This window comes from Buceros rhinoceros, unplaced genomic scaffold (genome assembly GCF_000710305.1).
Source record: "Buceros rhinoceros silvestris isolate BGI_N320 unplaced genomic scaffold, ASM71030v1 scaffold1558, whole genome shotgun sequence".
NCBI lineage: Eukaryota > Metazoa > Chordata > Aves > Bucerotiformes > Bucerotidae > Buceros > Buceros rhinoceros.
In genome coordinates, this window is record NW_010428409.1 from 61,522 (window position 1) to 76,180 (window position 14,659).

The 14,659-nt window shown below is 40.3% G+C and overlaps 2 protein-coding genes across 2 annotated transcripts in view; both read right to left on the minus strand.

Annotated features, from left to right (window-relative positions):
- The window catches only part of F13B (coagulation factor XIII, B polypeptide), an 11,199-nt gene extending 4,371 nt beyond the window's left edge, over positions 1–6,828 (minus strand). Inside the window, exons 1-8 of the mRNA XM_010142241.1 lie at positions 6,747–6,828; positions 4,820–5,020; positions 4,139–4,324; positions 3,510–3,686; positions 3,194–3,370; positions 1,466–1,645; positions 1,027–1,119; positions 196–378 (exon numbers count right to left, since the gene is read on the minus strand). Coding sequence (XP_010140543.1) covers positions 196–378; positions 1,027–1,119; positions 1,466–1,645; positions 3,194–3,370; positions 3,510–3,686; positions 4,139–4,324; positions 4,820–5,020; positions 6,747–6,828 — 1,279 coding nt within the window. The remainder of the gene's footprint in view (positions 1–195; positions 379–1,026; positions 1,120–1,465; positions 1,646–3,193; positions 3,371–3,509; positions 3,687–4,138; positions 4,325–4,819; positions 5,021–6,746) is intronic.
- A 1,407-nt stretch (positions 6,829–8,235) lies between these two features.
- Positions 8,236–14,250, minus strand: ASPM (asp (abnormal spindle) homolog, microcephaly associated (Drosophila); the record flags this gene model as incomplete). Its single annotated transcript, XM_010142243.1, has 8 exons — positions 8,236–8,350; positions 8,430–8,602; positions 9,588–9,764; positions 10,320–10,474; positions 10,950–11,142; positions 11,580–11,771; positions 13,618–13,767; positions 14,201–14,250. Coding segments are annotated over 8 exons (1,196 nt in total), but the record flags the coding sequence as incomplete, so codon positions are not given.
- Positions 14,251–14,659: the final 409 nt, after the last annotated feature.

Below are 14,659 nucleotides of genomic sequence, written 5' to 3' on the forward strand. Positions count from 1 at the left end.
GACTTCCATCCTCACATCGTTCTTAAAGAAACAGCGAGCCCACCACAGCTCCACAGCTAACGGGACGTGCCAGCCTAAGCGGGAGGAACACATCACCGCTGAAACCAGGACAGGAAAGGATTATCGAGAGGTTCTTTCCGGTTTTACCTTTCTACATTACACACGACAAAACTCCCTTTTTCTTACAAGGCTTACCTAAGCAGATGGGTTGTTCCGTCCAGTTTCCGTGCTTGCAGTAAACGGTACTAGGCCCATCCAAAAAATGGTAACTCTGACAACCATATTCTACTGAGGAACCGTTTTTGTAACTCGTCAGTAATGGACCGAGCAGAACACCATTTTTAATCACAGGTGGAGAGGTACAGTCTTGCTGCATTTCTAAGATAAGGTAAGGAGAAGTAATTAGAACTTTAAAACAATGGTGACACTGCTAAAAGTATCGAACTACTAGTAGACTACGCAAAAAAAGATTACATACAAGTAAAACGTAAACCGACACAATCTCCTTTTCGAATTTCATTTTCGGAAACTCTGCGCTTGCCTTACCAAATGGCAGACAGGCATTCCGTTTCCCTCTACACTCCTCATCTGTGTCCACTCCTGACTGTTGCTGATTTACACCCAGTGTAGATTAGCTCTTCCTGAGAGACAGCCTTTTTGTGTGGCTGGGAAAGTTTAGCCCATGCATGGTCCAAAATAAACAGAAGAAACCTCACGGGAATCAGCAAAATACTCATGAATTTGCAAGTTCAGACAACATGAACAGAAAGGGCACAAACCGACTGAAGGCAAAGGACAACGTATGCAAAATTACAAACGTGGAACAGGCTCATAGGTGCAGTTTACAGTCCCTGGAAACAAGCTCAACAGCCTTTCATTCATTCAGGCTGCTGCACCGACAGCTGTAGCACGTGCAAACATTTTCAAGAGTGAGGGACTGTACTATAGCAAGAGTCTTAAAACTCCCCTAAGGAGCATCAGGGAGTGTTGAAGTCCCTTTTAGATAGAAGAGCAACGTTCACCTACTCGTATCTTCAGCGTGGTATGTTTTTCTTGCCATTATTGCTGCATCGGCCTCAAGCGACGGTGGTGCCTCAGATGCTCCTTCATCCGTAGTTGCTGCAACCGTAACAGAAACTTAGAACCAGTTTCCTCAGAAATAACTCATTTTCCAGTGCCAAGACTGACAGACACTGACGCATTGTAAGATGTGATAAAATCTATATTCCGGGGGAGAACTACACAACATGGATTTCAGCTGAATTCACCTAGTCCATCCTTTCTCTTGGACCCGCGAAGAATGGCTTGCCTGCAAATGACGCAGCACTTCACCAACCTCAAGCATTTGAACAGAGACAGGCAGGAACCGTGTCGCAGATGTGGAAACTGAGGCTTTCCAGAAAACTAAGGCATTCCTTCAAAAATGTTTGTGTGTTCAGCTGACAGTCTTCACAAAAGTACTAACCAATACAAATAGGGGGTGATGTCCATTTCCCTTTATCACACTGGATTTCCTCAGATCCTCTTATTTCAAAGCTACTTTGACACTGTATACGAACTTTGTCCCCGTTACGATGCGTTCTTCTAACTGTGATGATATGGGCACGAGGAGGTCGCGGTGGAGGAGGACATTTAGTTTTTACATCTGAAAATAAGAAATGCATATTGTTTCCTCACTAGTCGTCAAAACCAAGTACGCAAACAATTTTACAATACAGCACGCAAGCCTATCACTCAAAAGACATTTCTGGTTGAACCAGAGTAATTGCTTACTACTATTTTCTTAACAAAATAGAAGACCAGAACAAAACCATTTTTTATATTACGTTCAACGAATATAAAACAGCGGTGTTATGCTATTGCACTGCTATAAACAAATTTGTAATTTCACCACATAGACTTAATAAAATGTTCTTTATAGGACTTGGAGAACTAGACATTTCCCATAGCCTCTGTGGATATAATATTTAAAGGAGCTTATGTATTAACTGCAATGCTACAGAAGCAGCAATAATCATAGCCCGCCCTCCTATCGCCAAAATATGTTTGTAATTATTGCTATCCCCCAAACTGGAGTCAGGCCTTGTTTTCATTCTCCTGAGCACCCCACCTTCTCTGAGCTCACTCAGGAAAAGGTCCTGCTGTGCCGTCAGAACAAACACAGCGCTAGGGTCCTAACACATGCCATTTAATTGAGAGATCCTCGTGCACTTTAAATGCTTCTGTATCTTCTAGGAAAGGAAGCTGAATTTCATCTTTGTACTCAACTGCAAGTACAATCTTGTACTTCTACAAAACTAGCTATACAGGAATTACAAACCACTAATTTTACTGAAAACTGTGCTTAACACATCTGTATTTTTTAAAGGTTAAATATAACTTTTTGTTTAATCTCAAACACCCCCCACAAAGGAGAAATTCCTGTAAAAATATATTAGAACCGAATACCATAGATATATCTTAAAACAATAAAAGATATTGATTGTCCCATCCACTGCCATTAACAGCCGGCATCCCTTGGATATAAAGCACAGCATTTGTTACCGAGGCATAGATCTTATCTGGTCCACTAGAACTTTCATTCTTTTCAAAGCTGTTTCTCTGAGAATCTACGTTACCCCCCAGTGACTGGGGAAGGGACAGGAACTGCTAGAGGTGTGTTTCTGTCCTCAGGATGGAGGACCTTTCTAGTTAATTCTGTTGAAAAGACGTACAGTTTGGTGGAGGCAGTAGAACTCTGGAAAGTGCCACAATCCCCAAGGTCAGGAGGAATTTGTTACAAATTTTACTTTTAATGCCTCTGAAGAGTCATGTTCCCACCTCCCAAGGCAGGATTAAACATGCTTGATTAAACCTGCGCGTAATCCAAACATGGTTACCTTGAGCTTCAGGGGCCGAACAACTTTCCTGTAACAGTTGATTCTTGCCTCTCCAGGATACAACACACAGAGAAACAACCGCCAGGGACAGCATCTGTTCTGCTGTTAGAGTCCACTGAAAACTAATACTGGTTATTATTGTCTCCTTCCCTGCTACCTTGGCTCCGTGTCTTTCAGCTAGCACCTGATTTCTATCTAGGCTGAGAAGTGGTACAAAAAGCCTGTTTCTATTTTGTACTCACAGAGCCTTTCATGAAAGAAGGTACTAGTCTGTCATGAAGAATTTGCATAGTAAAATTATAAAAATAAGATACCTTCACACACTGGAGGGTCTGGATGCCATCCAAAGGAGTAACACTGAATTAGGTCAAATTCAGTGACAGAATAATTTTCCTCACAGAAAAAGTGAACTACATCTCCCTCTTCATAGATTTTCTTCACAGGATAGAAGCCTCCGTGAGCTATTGCACTCAAAGAGGAGCAAGTTATTTCTAGGAAGAAAACACGCAGCAGTGAACACCAGTTTGCCTCCCTCTCCAGCTTACCAAACAAGAGTTTTTGCAAGTTTTTGTTTATTTGTAGAAAAAAAATCCCATTTCAAACAGAATTATCTTCCACCCCGTTACATACTAGTGCACTTTGGAGTACGGGACCACCCTTGCGTTAGACACACTGCTGCTTCTGTAGTGCTTCCTCCTGCAGTACGATATCCCGCGTCACATTTGTATACCAGGGTTTCATTCTGTCGAAACTCTCGTTGGGCCGTGAAGTAGCTGCCATGATGTAAACTGGGTACTTGACACGACTCTTAAATAAATAAAGCAAATGCATAATACTAATTGGTCTTTTCATTTCATAACTTTTCATAAGTTGTTAATCTAAAAGTTTCTTTAAATGTATCTTAAAAGTGGCCATACCCAACAAATTCTTTGCAAACAATGAATAATTTAAAAGGCAGTAGTTTGCACATTTTCCAGTCGTCATTTGGGAGGAAAGTTTGCATGGCAGTAGATTTATTTGAAACAACGCAGTTTCATCTATACCGATTCCTCCCGCGTGTAATTTTACCTATACAAAGAGACAAAACTAGCCGCATGTAAAACGTGTCAACTCCTTCCCGTGAGGTACAGCCGAGAACCTACTTCAGAGCACTCTGACGACAGCCTGACATAGCCAGTTCGGCCCTACGGGTACAGCAAGGACAGTAGAGTTATACACCTGTAGAACGGATTACGAAGGAGGAAAATGCAAAATCCTACCAAAATTCTTAGTGCAGTTTGGCTGGGAGGACCATCCTTCGGCCTGACATTGTACTGTGTCTTCACCACCACCGTGCGGAGCGTGGTAGCCCGGCTTGCATTCGTATTGCAGTTTCTCGTGTATTTTGAAGTAAATTTCTGTACCGTGAAAAAAGCCGTTTTCCAAAGGAGGCTTGTTACATTTTTCTAAACGAAGTGAGACAGGTTGGTTAGAAAGAAAGAGTTAATTGACAAGTCTGTTCTCTGACAAGCAAAAGAAGGGAATTCTTAGCTATCCGAATCTAATCTTGTTTTCTTGAAGAAACTCTACCACAATGATCAAACGATACATCAAAGCGATGCTAATGACATGTAACATGACAATCAAGTAATCTAGAGCTGGGGAGGCTCTAGGCAACAGGTACTTCTGAGGGCAAACTCTGTATTAGTTTTCCCAGAATAAGGAAACCGGGCAACATTCTTGGCATTCTTATAAAAAGATATATTGTAAAAACTGTTAAAATATGTATTTTTGTAAAGTCGTTCCATATATAAATATGTGTCGTTTGTATACAAAAAGGATTGATTCCAGCTGGCTGTCACAGCTTACACATTTTGTTCCTTCTGCTATGCAGCTTCTGCTCCTGGATGTTCCAGGAAACCCCGCTAGAAGCGATGATGCGATTAATAAAGCTAACTCACTGTAGCATCGTGGCACTGGAGACCATCCTCTTGCTGTACAAGTTATTCTTCCGTTTTGAGACCCAGCTTCAGTGGTATAACCAGCCATACAAGAATAGGAAAGTTTTTTTCCCTTGCGCATAGGGAAATAGTAACTTCTGAAACCGTAATAATACTGTGCAATCTCTCCATTTTCTACATACGGCAAATCACAAGGTTTTTCTGTGAAAGGATAAATATATTTATCAATAAAAATCTCAGCCCAGATATCAACCTTTTTGTATTAATTTATTTAATATCAGTTGGATTGAGTCAGGCTTTCAAATAAGGTGAAAGAAATTCCGAATAATTACGAAGGATCTTGTAAGACTCACTGAAATTAAGATTATTACAATTATACCAGCTTTTGTTCTTTAGGTTGACAGGAATATCAGCTGTAGAATGAGACTTCCTAATGTGAACTGGGCAAAACTGATGCAGGACACATTTATTTGACTCTTTATTTAGCCCAGAATATGTAAGCATGAGCATAAACATACTGATGCCTGCTCTAAAATCCAGTGGCAACAACGTCAAGGTTAACCATGCCACAGCTCCTCAATTCAGCAGACATTATCAGAACAGTGTGACAAATTCTCAGGAGGCAACGCAGGAGTTAAACTCACAGAAGAAAGGGAAGGGTCAACTGAAATAAGAAGAAACGGGAAGAACAAGCAGAATGGCCATTAAAAAACCCGAACAAAACCCAAGCAGAATAGGAGAAAACCTTTAAAAGGAGCTGTGCTAAAAATGACATTATTATTTAACACATCCCCCCAAACAACAAATTCCAAAAACTAACAACAGAAAACCAACAAAAAGCAATGTTTATGTTTTGATTTCTTATAAAATCATCCTTTGGGTCTCAAAAACTCTCGCCATGTCATTACAAGGCAGTCTAACCTGAAGAATCATTTCAAAAACTGGATCACCAGCTATGAGTCTCATTATAATGGGGCAGAATTTCCCCACAAGTTGGCACCGCTTCATTCACCCTGCACATATTCCAACCAGAAGAACAAACTATCGCTCCTTCACTCAACAATGTCGTCAGAATTCACTACAACTTCCTGCAAGTTTAGGTTTTTTACTACATAAAGTGCCAAGCTAGTTCTGTTAAACATTCCCTTCCTCACACAGCCACTGTCTCACATCTGCATAAAAAACCAAACAAACCTGAGGGCAATTAAGGCTTTTAAGTAATTAAAAGACAGAAATGGTTACTACCTACATACCTTTTGTCTGACTTTCCAAAAGGTATCAGTGTAATTTCAACTGCTTTGCCTCAGGACAAAACTCCAGTGAAGACAGAGGCAGTTGCCACAAATACGCTGGAGTTAAAGATACATTAGAAAATACAAAATGAGATGGAAGAAATGGGACACCTTTTCAGCTGATGGGAGGTACCCCATCACATACCGTCCACAGCTTTGTGAACTCGAGGTTCAAGTGGCGCGTACACGATATAAACCCAGGAATGCTGAAAATAGGGATAGGAACCGCGGAACCACCCCAAACAGCAGGTTCCATTCAACTTCTACTCTTTTGCTTTGCGATAAAGCCAAAACACTTCAATCATCAAGCCACTTCAATCTAGAAAATGTTTTAACAGTAGAAAATTCAGTTTGCGTAAGTGCCTCAGAACTGCTCAAATGTGTTTCAAAAGAAATGTTTCCTGAACAAAAGTCTGAACCTTCCGATGTTACAGCTTTGAAACTTAAGTATCAAAGTGTAGCGCTGAGCTACTGCGAGAGCTGAACCACCATCACCAGCCATCTCACTGCAAAGTTGTATTTAAAGAGCAGTGTTTACACTTGGTAAAGATACAAAAGACATTGCACTTAAATTACCTCGCCTATACGGTCTAGATTCAGTGTACACGTATCAATGAGAGAATTAGCGTATTTACCTTCTGCAAGGAGTTTGCCTGAATACATCGTAACTAGGAAGAAAAAACAGCTTTTAAATCCCATCTTCATTACTGTCTCCATCAAGTTTCCACCACCTGCAAAAAGTCCCCTAGAGTTACCTGTATAAATAATTAACTAGATTTTCAAAGGTATGCACAAATGCCTTATGTTCATGGTATTCTGTAACAAGTTATTTCACTGAAGACGATACTTTAGCTCTCCACGTACCCTAGCACTCGGCTTGCCGAATTCCACTCCCATTTGGCATGCTTTACATCAGGAAAGGGGACAGATTTTATCTTTTTACAGCGACACCAGGCAACAAGCTTATGGGACAATTTAAACTAACTGAACACCGCTCCCCCCGAACTTCCCGAGTTCCAGGTTTAAAGGGCATTCTGTTATCGGGTTATTTACCTTGGCTGAAACGAGAGGAAAACAGAAAACCGTCCCCTCCTCCGGCCTACCCCCATATAACCAGTCAGTTGCATTCTACACACTACTAGTTCTGGAGGCTCTTACATCAAGAACATAGCCGTAACCATCCCGTCTGTCAGGTTTTGCACACAGCTAGCCCCTTTTGACCTTTTGTTTTTTCTTAAACAAGCCCATAAAACCCCAGAGGAACCTCATTTACAACATGTCATCACCCAAGTAACAGCTACCAGCTGATCTAGTATCATGTTGATTTGACATCATGTTCCACCTTTGAGAGGCATAACCTTTAAATCTGGGGGTGGGAGGGTACAATTCTACAGCTTTTGTTTTCTTGGCCTTGCCCTAAGAAAATGCAATTCCAGGGAACAAGAAAAGGGAATTTAAGGGAGATGCTGTGAAGACCACAATCTGTTAGGCACGGTGAGAGGCATGCTTGTATGCACTGCTCGCCTGATGGGGAGAACGCACTCACAAGTCACCTCCCTTGAAACACCTAGGCGGATTTTCTAAATTCATCCTTACAACATCCTGTCATTGCATCGTAATCTTGTAGTGTTTTAAAAAAACAGGGATTATGAAAAATTTTTCAAACAGGCACACAATTCCTCAAAACCTTATTAGAAAGTAAACGGAAGCTCCCCCAAACCAGCAGCCAGTTGTGAAATCCACGGACTATGCCTCCCTTCCTAGCTACACCTCTCCAGATCAGACAAGCCAACGTAACTGTCGCACAAGCAACTGTTTTTAATAGAATTCTACAGTATTTAATCAGAGTGAGGAATGCCATGCTATTTGTAAGAGCCACAGTTGTATAATAACGATACATTACTGCGCTAGTGAAACATCCAAGGTTATGGTTTTATTGTACAATTCCTTTTGTACCAGTACAAAACACGATTTCAAAAGCTGTATACAATACAAAAAACGTTACAGAAACGTTAACTACAATTTGAAAAACCATTTACAAGGACAGCTTGACAGTTATTTTGCTTTCTTCCAAAATCATTTAGCTGTCTACTACAAATATACAAATACATTTCCATATACAGCATTTACATTTCAGCAGCGGGCAATACCCAGTGTATCCATCACCATTAGAATTGCTTGCAGAGGATCCACAATTTCTTGCATGTTATCTTTCCTCAAAACCCAGTCTGGTTTAATTCTGTGAAAATATTAGTAGCTTGATGTTAAAATATTGCGTTGCCAGAGCAAAACCAGCAGACTAATTTTTAAGCTCTTACCTTGAAACTGTTTTTATTCTTAGAGGAGTTGCTGGAACAAAGGAAGTTCCACTTAGGAAAGGGTTTGTTTTCTGCTTCACAAGCATTCTTTCTGCATCCATTTTGTGTTTACGAGCTGTGAGTTTATACAGGCTTTCAATGCAAGTAACAGCTCTTGCCATGCTTCGGATTTCCTGAGAAAACGTGAAAAGGGTACACAGTTAATGCTCCAAGTTCAAAAGCAACTTACAAACAAAAAAACCCCCGTTTTATTAAATGAAAACGGAATGTTTGTAATTTAAGCTGAACTTCCACCTTCAAGCACAGTGAAACCATTTCAAAGCCAGCACACCTACAAGTCAGTGGTCTAAAGCTTTCAAAATACTTAAAAGCCGCTAAGAGACTTAAGAGCTTTAATTTTCCAAGATGTTACATGTCAGATTTCACTGATTTCTCATTAAAAACAATTCTCACATATGTCATTGGCATATGTCTTTGATGATTGGTACAGAAAGACAAATCAGTGTTTGAACCCATCTTCAGAGCAACGGAAGACTAATGCAGTTGTTCAGAGGGGACTGTATAACTTCAGCGCTTGCACCTGAGGGACAGAAGGCTGGTGAATTTACAGCATGGAACCCAGACCACCCTGACAGCCTTATCACGGATTCTAGCGGTAGGCATGAACAAGGAAATTGCTCTCAGAAGCTCTGTTACAACAGAGTATGTCAGCATGGAATCGCAGGCAATTATATTCCCAGTTGTTACTGACAATAAAGATCTTTATCTGAAAAGCAAGAGTAAGCTTTCAGAAATGGAATAGAAGTTAATGAAGTGGCAATGTAACTGTATTTAATTTTAAGCAATCGATAGAAAGCCATCAAAAACCCTGTAGAAAGTAGGGACTGCAATATCACAATCCTGCAAGGATCGCAGGATCTGAACCTCAAGAGCCTTATTGAATAGCTCTCGGTGACCAGGGCACACAACGCACAAAATAACGAGTCTTTCCACCATCTTGGAAATGCATTTTTTAAAATCAGAGCTTAGTCATAATATTACAGCCATAACAGGTATGCTAGAGAGCAAGAGAAAAAAAAAAAAATCGCAAACATCACCAAAACATGTAAGAAAAGTGTATTAAATCAAATTATTAAACCCAAAATATTTAAGTCTTACCAAAGCTCTTTTGGAGTCCTTTGAAAGGATGGCCAACAAACAACAGGTCTTTGTGAAAATGCTTCCTCCTTTCTCTGCCATTTTGTCCCCAGCTTTCCCTCTGTACATTTGCAGCAAGTCTAGTAACGTATCCACAGAATTTTCTACTTCATAGACTGCTTGAGTAGTTCTTTCATACTGATTTACAAGAATGAGACAAGGGAGGTTATAAAGACAGATCTTTAAAATATCTTTCAGGTTAGAGGAGAAAGTAAAATCCGTATTATTCTTCCCTCCGTTAAATTTGCAGCTAATCTGGTGTCCAAGTGATAATCACTTCTGCACGTCGCACTGTCATAACAAGCTACAAAAAGCCTCCCTTTGTGCTTCCCCCCTTGCTTAGAAACCTGTAGAACCTGATTTTAACAGTTAAAATAGAAGAATAAATCAGAATTAAGTTTAGAGAAATTTAAAAATCAGTTTAGCCTAATTGTTAAATTCCTGAAATAAAAGAATTTGAACGTAAATGCCTGTAGGATATCATTTACCAAATATTTGACATTTCAAAATAAAACACTCTAGAACAATCGATCCATAGCCAATAACTACAGTACTGAAGCGGCTTTAAGTATTTATGAAAACAATCAGTTCTGTCAGAAATCAAAAATGGTTTCTTTGCTTTCAAATTTTTGTGGATAAATAAATACTACAATAGTCTACAGTTTCTAGACTGAAACAAAATATTAACGTTACCTTTGAAACGTTAAGCAGAACCTGAACTGAATATCTGATCACATCCATGCATGGAACGCTCCGGTTGCAACTTCGGATCAGAACAAAAATACTGAAGATTGCTCTGCTCTTGGCCATGTTCTCACAACAGAGCGGGGACAGCCTGGTAGCTACCTCTATAGTGATTAAATAAAGAAAGCAAGCTCTGGAGCTCAAGGAATTTGACTGGAAATCAGAGTTTTCTCTTATTTTTAACTAGAAGTGCAAAGTAGTAAAAACTACAATTATTGGTTTAAACAAGTACTTCTAAATGGATAGTTTTAATACTCCAGACTAAAAATTAAACACACAAAACAATCCACGGAGAAAACATAGACTGACAGTAAACATAATGATGTAAGGCATAGTACTACTAGGACTGTCAGGAAATTAAAGCAATCATATAGCATTTTCTTTCTCTACATAACGATTTTAACATTGTTCTTAAATCTAATCTTAGTCTGGAAAAAACCTTCTGTTACGCTCTCTAATGCATTCACATTTTACAATCATGCAGAAAGCCTAAACATCATTATAAACTTTTCTCAGTTGGAAAATTCCATTTTCTATCACCCTGGAAATCTACCAGTTAAAATAAAACAAGGTACTGACCAAGATGCTTTAACGCTGCAAGAATGTAAGAGAGATGTTTGTATTTTAGGAGATATTCAATAGCAACTGCAGTTCTGTTGCACAGTTTGTTTTCCTCTTTGCTCTTTTCATTGGCCTTCTCTAAACTGCTTCTTAAAGCTTTAGTTTCTGCTGTGTCATGAGTCTTTCTCCAAGAATATCCTCTCCACAAAGCCTAGAGAAAAGGAATTTCACAAAGAGAAAAAAGTTGTGAACAAGAGCAGTAGAAGTTCCATCACCATTCCAAACAATTTTACACAAGCCTGACAGAGCATTTATTTGCCTTGGCTATTAAGTTTTAATTACCATTCGGTGTTTAATATCCTGAATACTGGACTTTCCAGACAAAAGAGAAAAACAAACTTGCATACACACCCCCCACACACTGCCACATAAGTCATCTCAATGAGCATCTCCTTAAAATTCCTTCATGATGTATCTGCATTTAGCTTTGATGTCTAAACTGAAGCTGACTTGGCTTACAATTTAACTGATAAATTCACCTACCAAAGTAAACATCTTTCCTCTCCCCCAAAACCCATGAAAAAAAAAGAATAAAAATAAAATTAAAAAAACCCCCAACAACATGATTTTCTTACAAGAGGTATTTACCTGAAATTTAATTATTCCAACTGCAAATCTTCTCCTGCGTCTGCAGGCAAGGAACCTTTGTACATTTCGTTGGATTACGGTTGCTGCATCATTTCTGCGAATTAGCCAGCCTCGAATCACACGTTGTAATCGAACGATTCTTTGATAAGCTCTTAGAAATCTCCTTTGCTGCATTTTTGCTCGGAACCATCTCTGTTTAAAATTAAAGCACCTTTCCGTTTATTTAAGACCTTTCCTTAAATTCCCTTTTCCTATTCTAAAAACTGATAAAATCTGAAGGACTGTTTTGACACAAGCTTGATAGATACAGGCACTACAAACATCACTAGTGCTCACGTAACCACCATGGGACAGCTCTGATTGGCCTTAAGGTGGCTGACATGCAAGAGTGCAAAACGAAATCTTAACTAGGAGCAGTTAGGGAAGCGTTCTGAATAGAACAGAATACAGATTAGAATATTTTCAGCTGGAAGGGACCTACAATCATCATCTAGTCCAACTGCATGACCACTTCAAGGCTGACAAGAAGTTAAAGCATGTTAAGGGCATTGTTCAAATGCCTCTTCATCACTGACTGGCTTAGGGCATCAACCATCTCTCTAGGCAGCCTATTCCAGTGTTTGACTACCCTCTTGGTAAAGAAATGGCTCCTAATGTCCAGTCTAAACCGCCCGAGGCAGCTTTGAACCATTCCCACGTCCTGTCACTGGAGACCAGGGAGAAGAACTCAGGATCTCCCTCTCCCCTCCTCGGGAAGCTGTAGAGAGCAGTGAGGTCACCCCTCCTTTTCTCCAAACTAGACCAACTGAAAGTCCTTAGCTGCTCCTCACAGGACATTCATCAGCTTTGTTGCCCGCCTCTGGACACATTCAAGGATGTGGACATCCTTAAATGCTGGGGTGCAGAACTGTACACAGTACTCCAGGTGAGGCCAAGGCTGCACGCAGCAGGATAGTCACCACTTCTGGCTGGCTGGTTATGCGGCGTTTGATGCACCCCAGGATGCAGTTTGCCCTCTTGGCTGCCAGGGCGCACACTGTTGACTCATACTGAGCCCGCTGTCGTCAACCAGCATCCCCAGATCCCTTTCTGCAGAGCTGCTCTTCAGCTACTCCTTTCTCAGTTTACACTTGTGCCCAGCATTACTCCATCCTAGGAGTTTTCTTTCTCTTGGCTGGCTTTTAAGAAGAACCACCACTCCACTGTCCTCATTCCCCAGCTTTGTTTCTTCCCCTCTATACACACAGATGGAAGAAAGGGGATTGTATGCCAAATCTGAGCCAAAAGAAAGCCTCTTCTACCCATTCGCTCCTGCCTTGAAGGGAAAATATAACTTATGGGGAGAGAGAACAGATTTGTGTAACATGGAGGAGTAGTAGGGCAAAGTTAACCACAACATCCTTGACTAGAGAACAGCTTTTTCAGGGTTCCTGTTTCAGCCTCTCCATCTATCCAGTGCTGAACCTTTCATTATTGGGATTAAGCTAATGGTCAGTTTGGAGACTTGAAGGTAATTTTTACTATTAGGCAGTGCTATAATACAGACCCCTTTGTTGACCTTGCTTTTACAGAAGTAAAACATGGTTATATTAAAAATGCTGCAACTTAGACAGGCTCTGCTACCACTGGCAGCAGGCTAGAAACCAAGTAACTCACTGGATCCCAGGGGATTGTTTATGTAAGAAGATGTTTCTTACAACCTTACAGGTTGTCATGTCTGATCTTTCCTATTTCCAGCACAATACAAAGTCATAGGCTAAGGCAGCACTCAGCTTCCTTTAGCAAGCTTAAGGGTCTGAAGGAAACAAACTCTCCTATCCATCCTCAGCTTTAAAGTGCTTACGCTTCCAGAGCCTGCTAAGATCCATTCTGTTATGCTTAGAGCTGGGTAGCAGCAGCATTATTTAATAAATCATAGTCTCCATAATTTAGCTTTAGTTTTGCATGTGAATGAACTACCTATCTCAGAACTACAGCTTAACTGACAGAAAAGAAATTAGACTGTTACACAAACCCACTTATCCTGAATTAGACTAACCTGTATTATAAGAACAGATGAAATCTGGTTTTGTGCAAGTTTTAAGATGAGATGAATCCTATATGCCCTTTGAATTTTAATTGCAGAAATATGATGATATGCAGCTGCTGTAAAAGAAAGTAGTCTCTTCTTTTGCTTCTGTTCTGAAATCTGTAGATGGACAACAAAACAAGGAACACCATTAATTTTCACACTCGGAGGTAGCTGATTGTCTGTGCAAAGACCATCATACACAGCAATATACTATCAGACGCTGAAGAATCGCCTCAAACAACAATAATATATAGCAGAGAACAATTTCCTTGTAAGCATACGTGTGCAGAAGTATCAGTCACAGAGGTCCCAGAAGCTAGAACTACACCCAACAACAAAAAGCTGTTTTAGTACTAAAAGACTGTGAGAAAACAGTCAGACTGTATTTTGATCTATTCTGACCCACCCAATCCCCAAAGCAGTCAACAAGAATTTGAGTTCAACAACAAGAGATCAGATTTTCTTTCTCTTGCCAGCCAGAATTAATGCTAAAACAGCTCCGGAGATACTTTACATCAAAAGAACAGTTTTTAATTTGAAGTACACCAACCTTTTTTCTGACTAAATAACCCCGTAAAAATGCATGCAATTTAATGACATCTTTATGGGATGGTCTTCAAGCCTAGTTTGAAGGTTTGCCTGGAAGCTGTCTCTCATTGCAGCTGTTTGAAGAGCCTATTGAACAGATTAGTACCCGCTATCACAGAAGAACTTCTACCGGAAAGTCAGTGTGGTTTCAGAGCCAACAGAAGTACCACAGACATGGTGTTTGTTCTCAGACAACTGCAGGAGAAGTGCAGGGAACAGAACAAGGGTCTCTATGTAACTTTCGTTGACCTCACCAAAGCCTTTGACACTGTGAGCAGAAAAGGCCCGTGGCAGATCTCGGAACAATTAGTATGTCCCCCCAGGTTCCTCAAAATGATTATCCTGCTACATGAGGGTCGGCGCGGCCAAGTCAGATGTGGCGATGTACTTCCTGAGCCCTTCCCAATAGCCAATGGTGTGA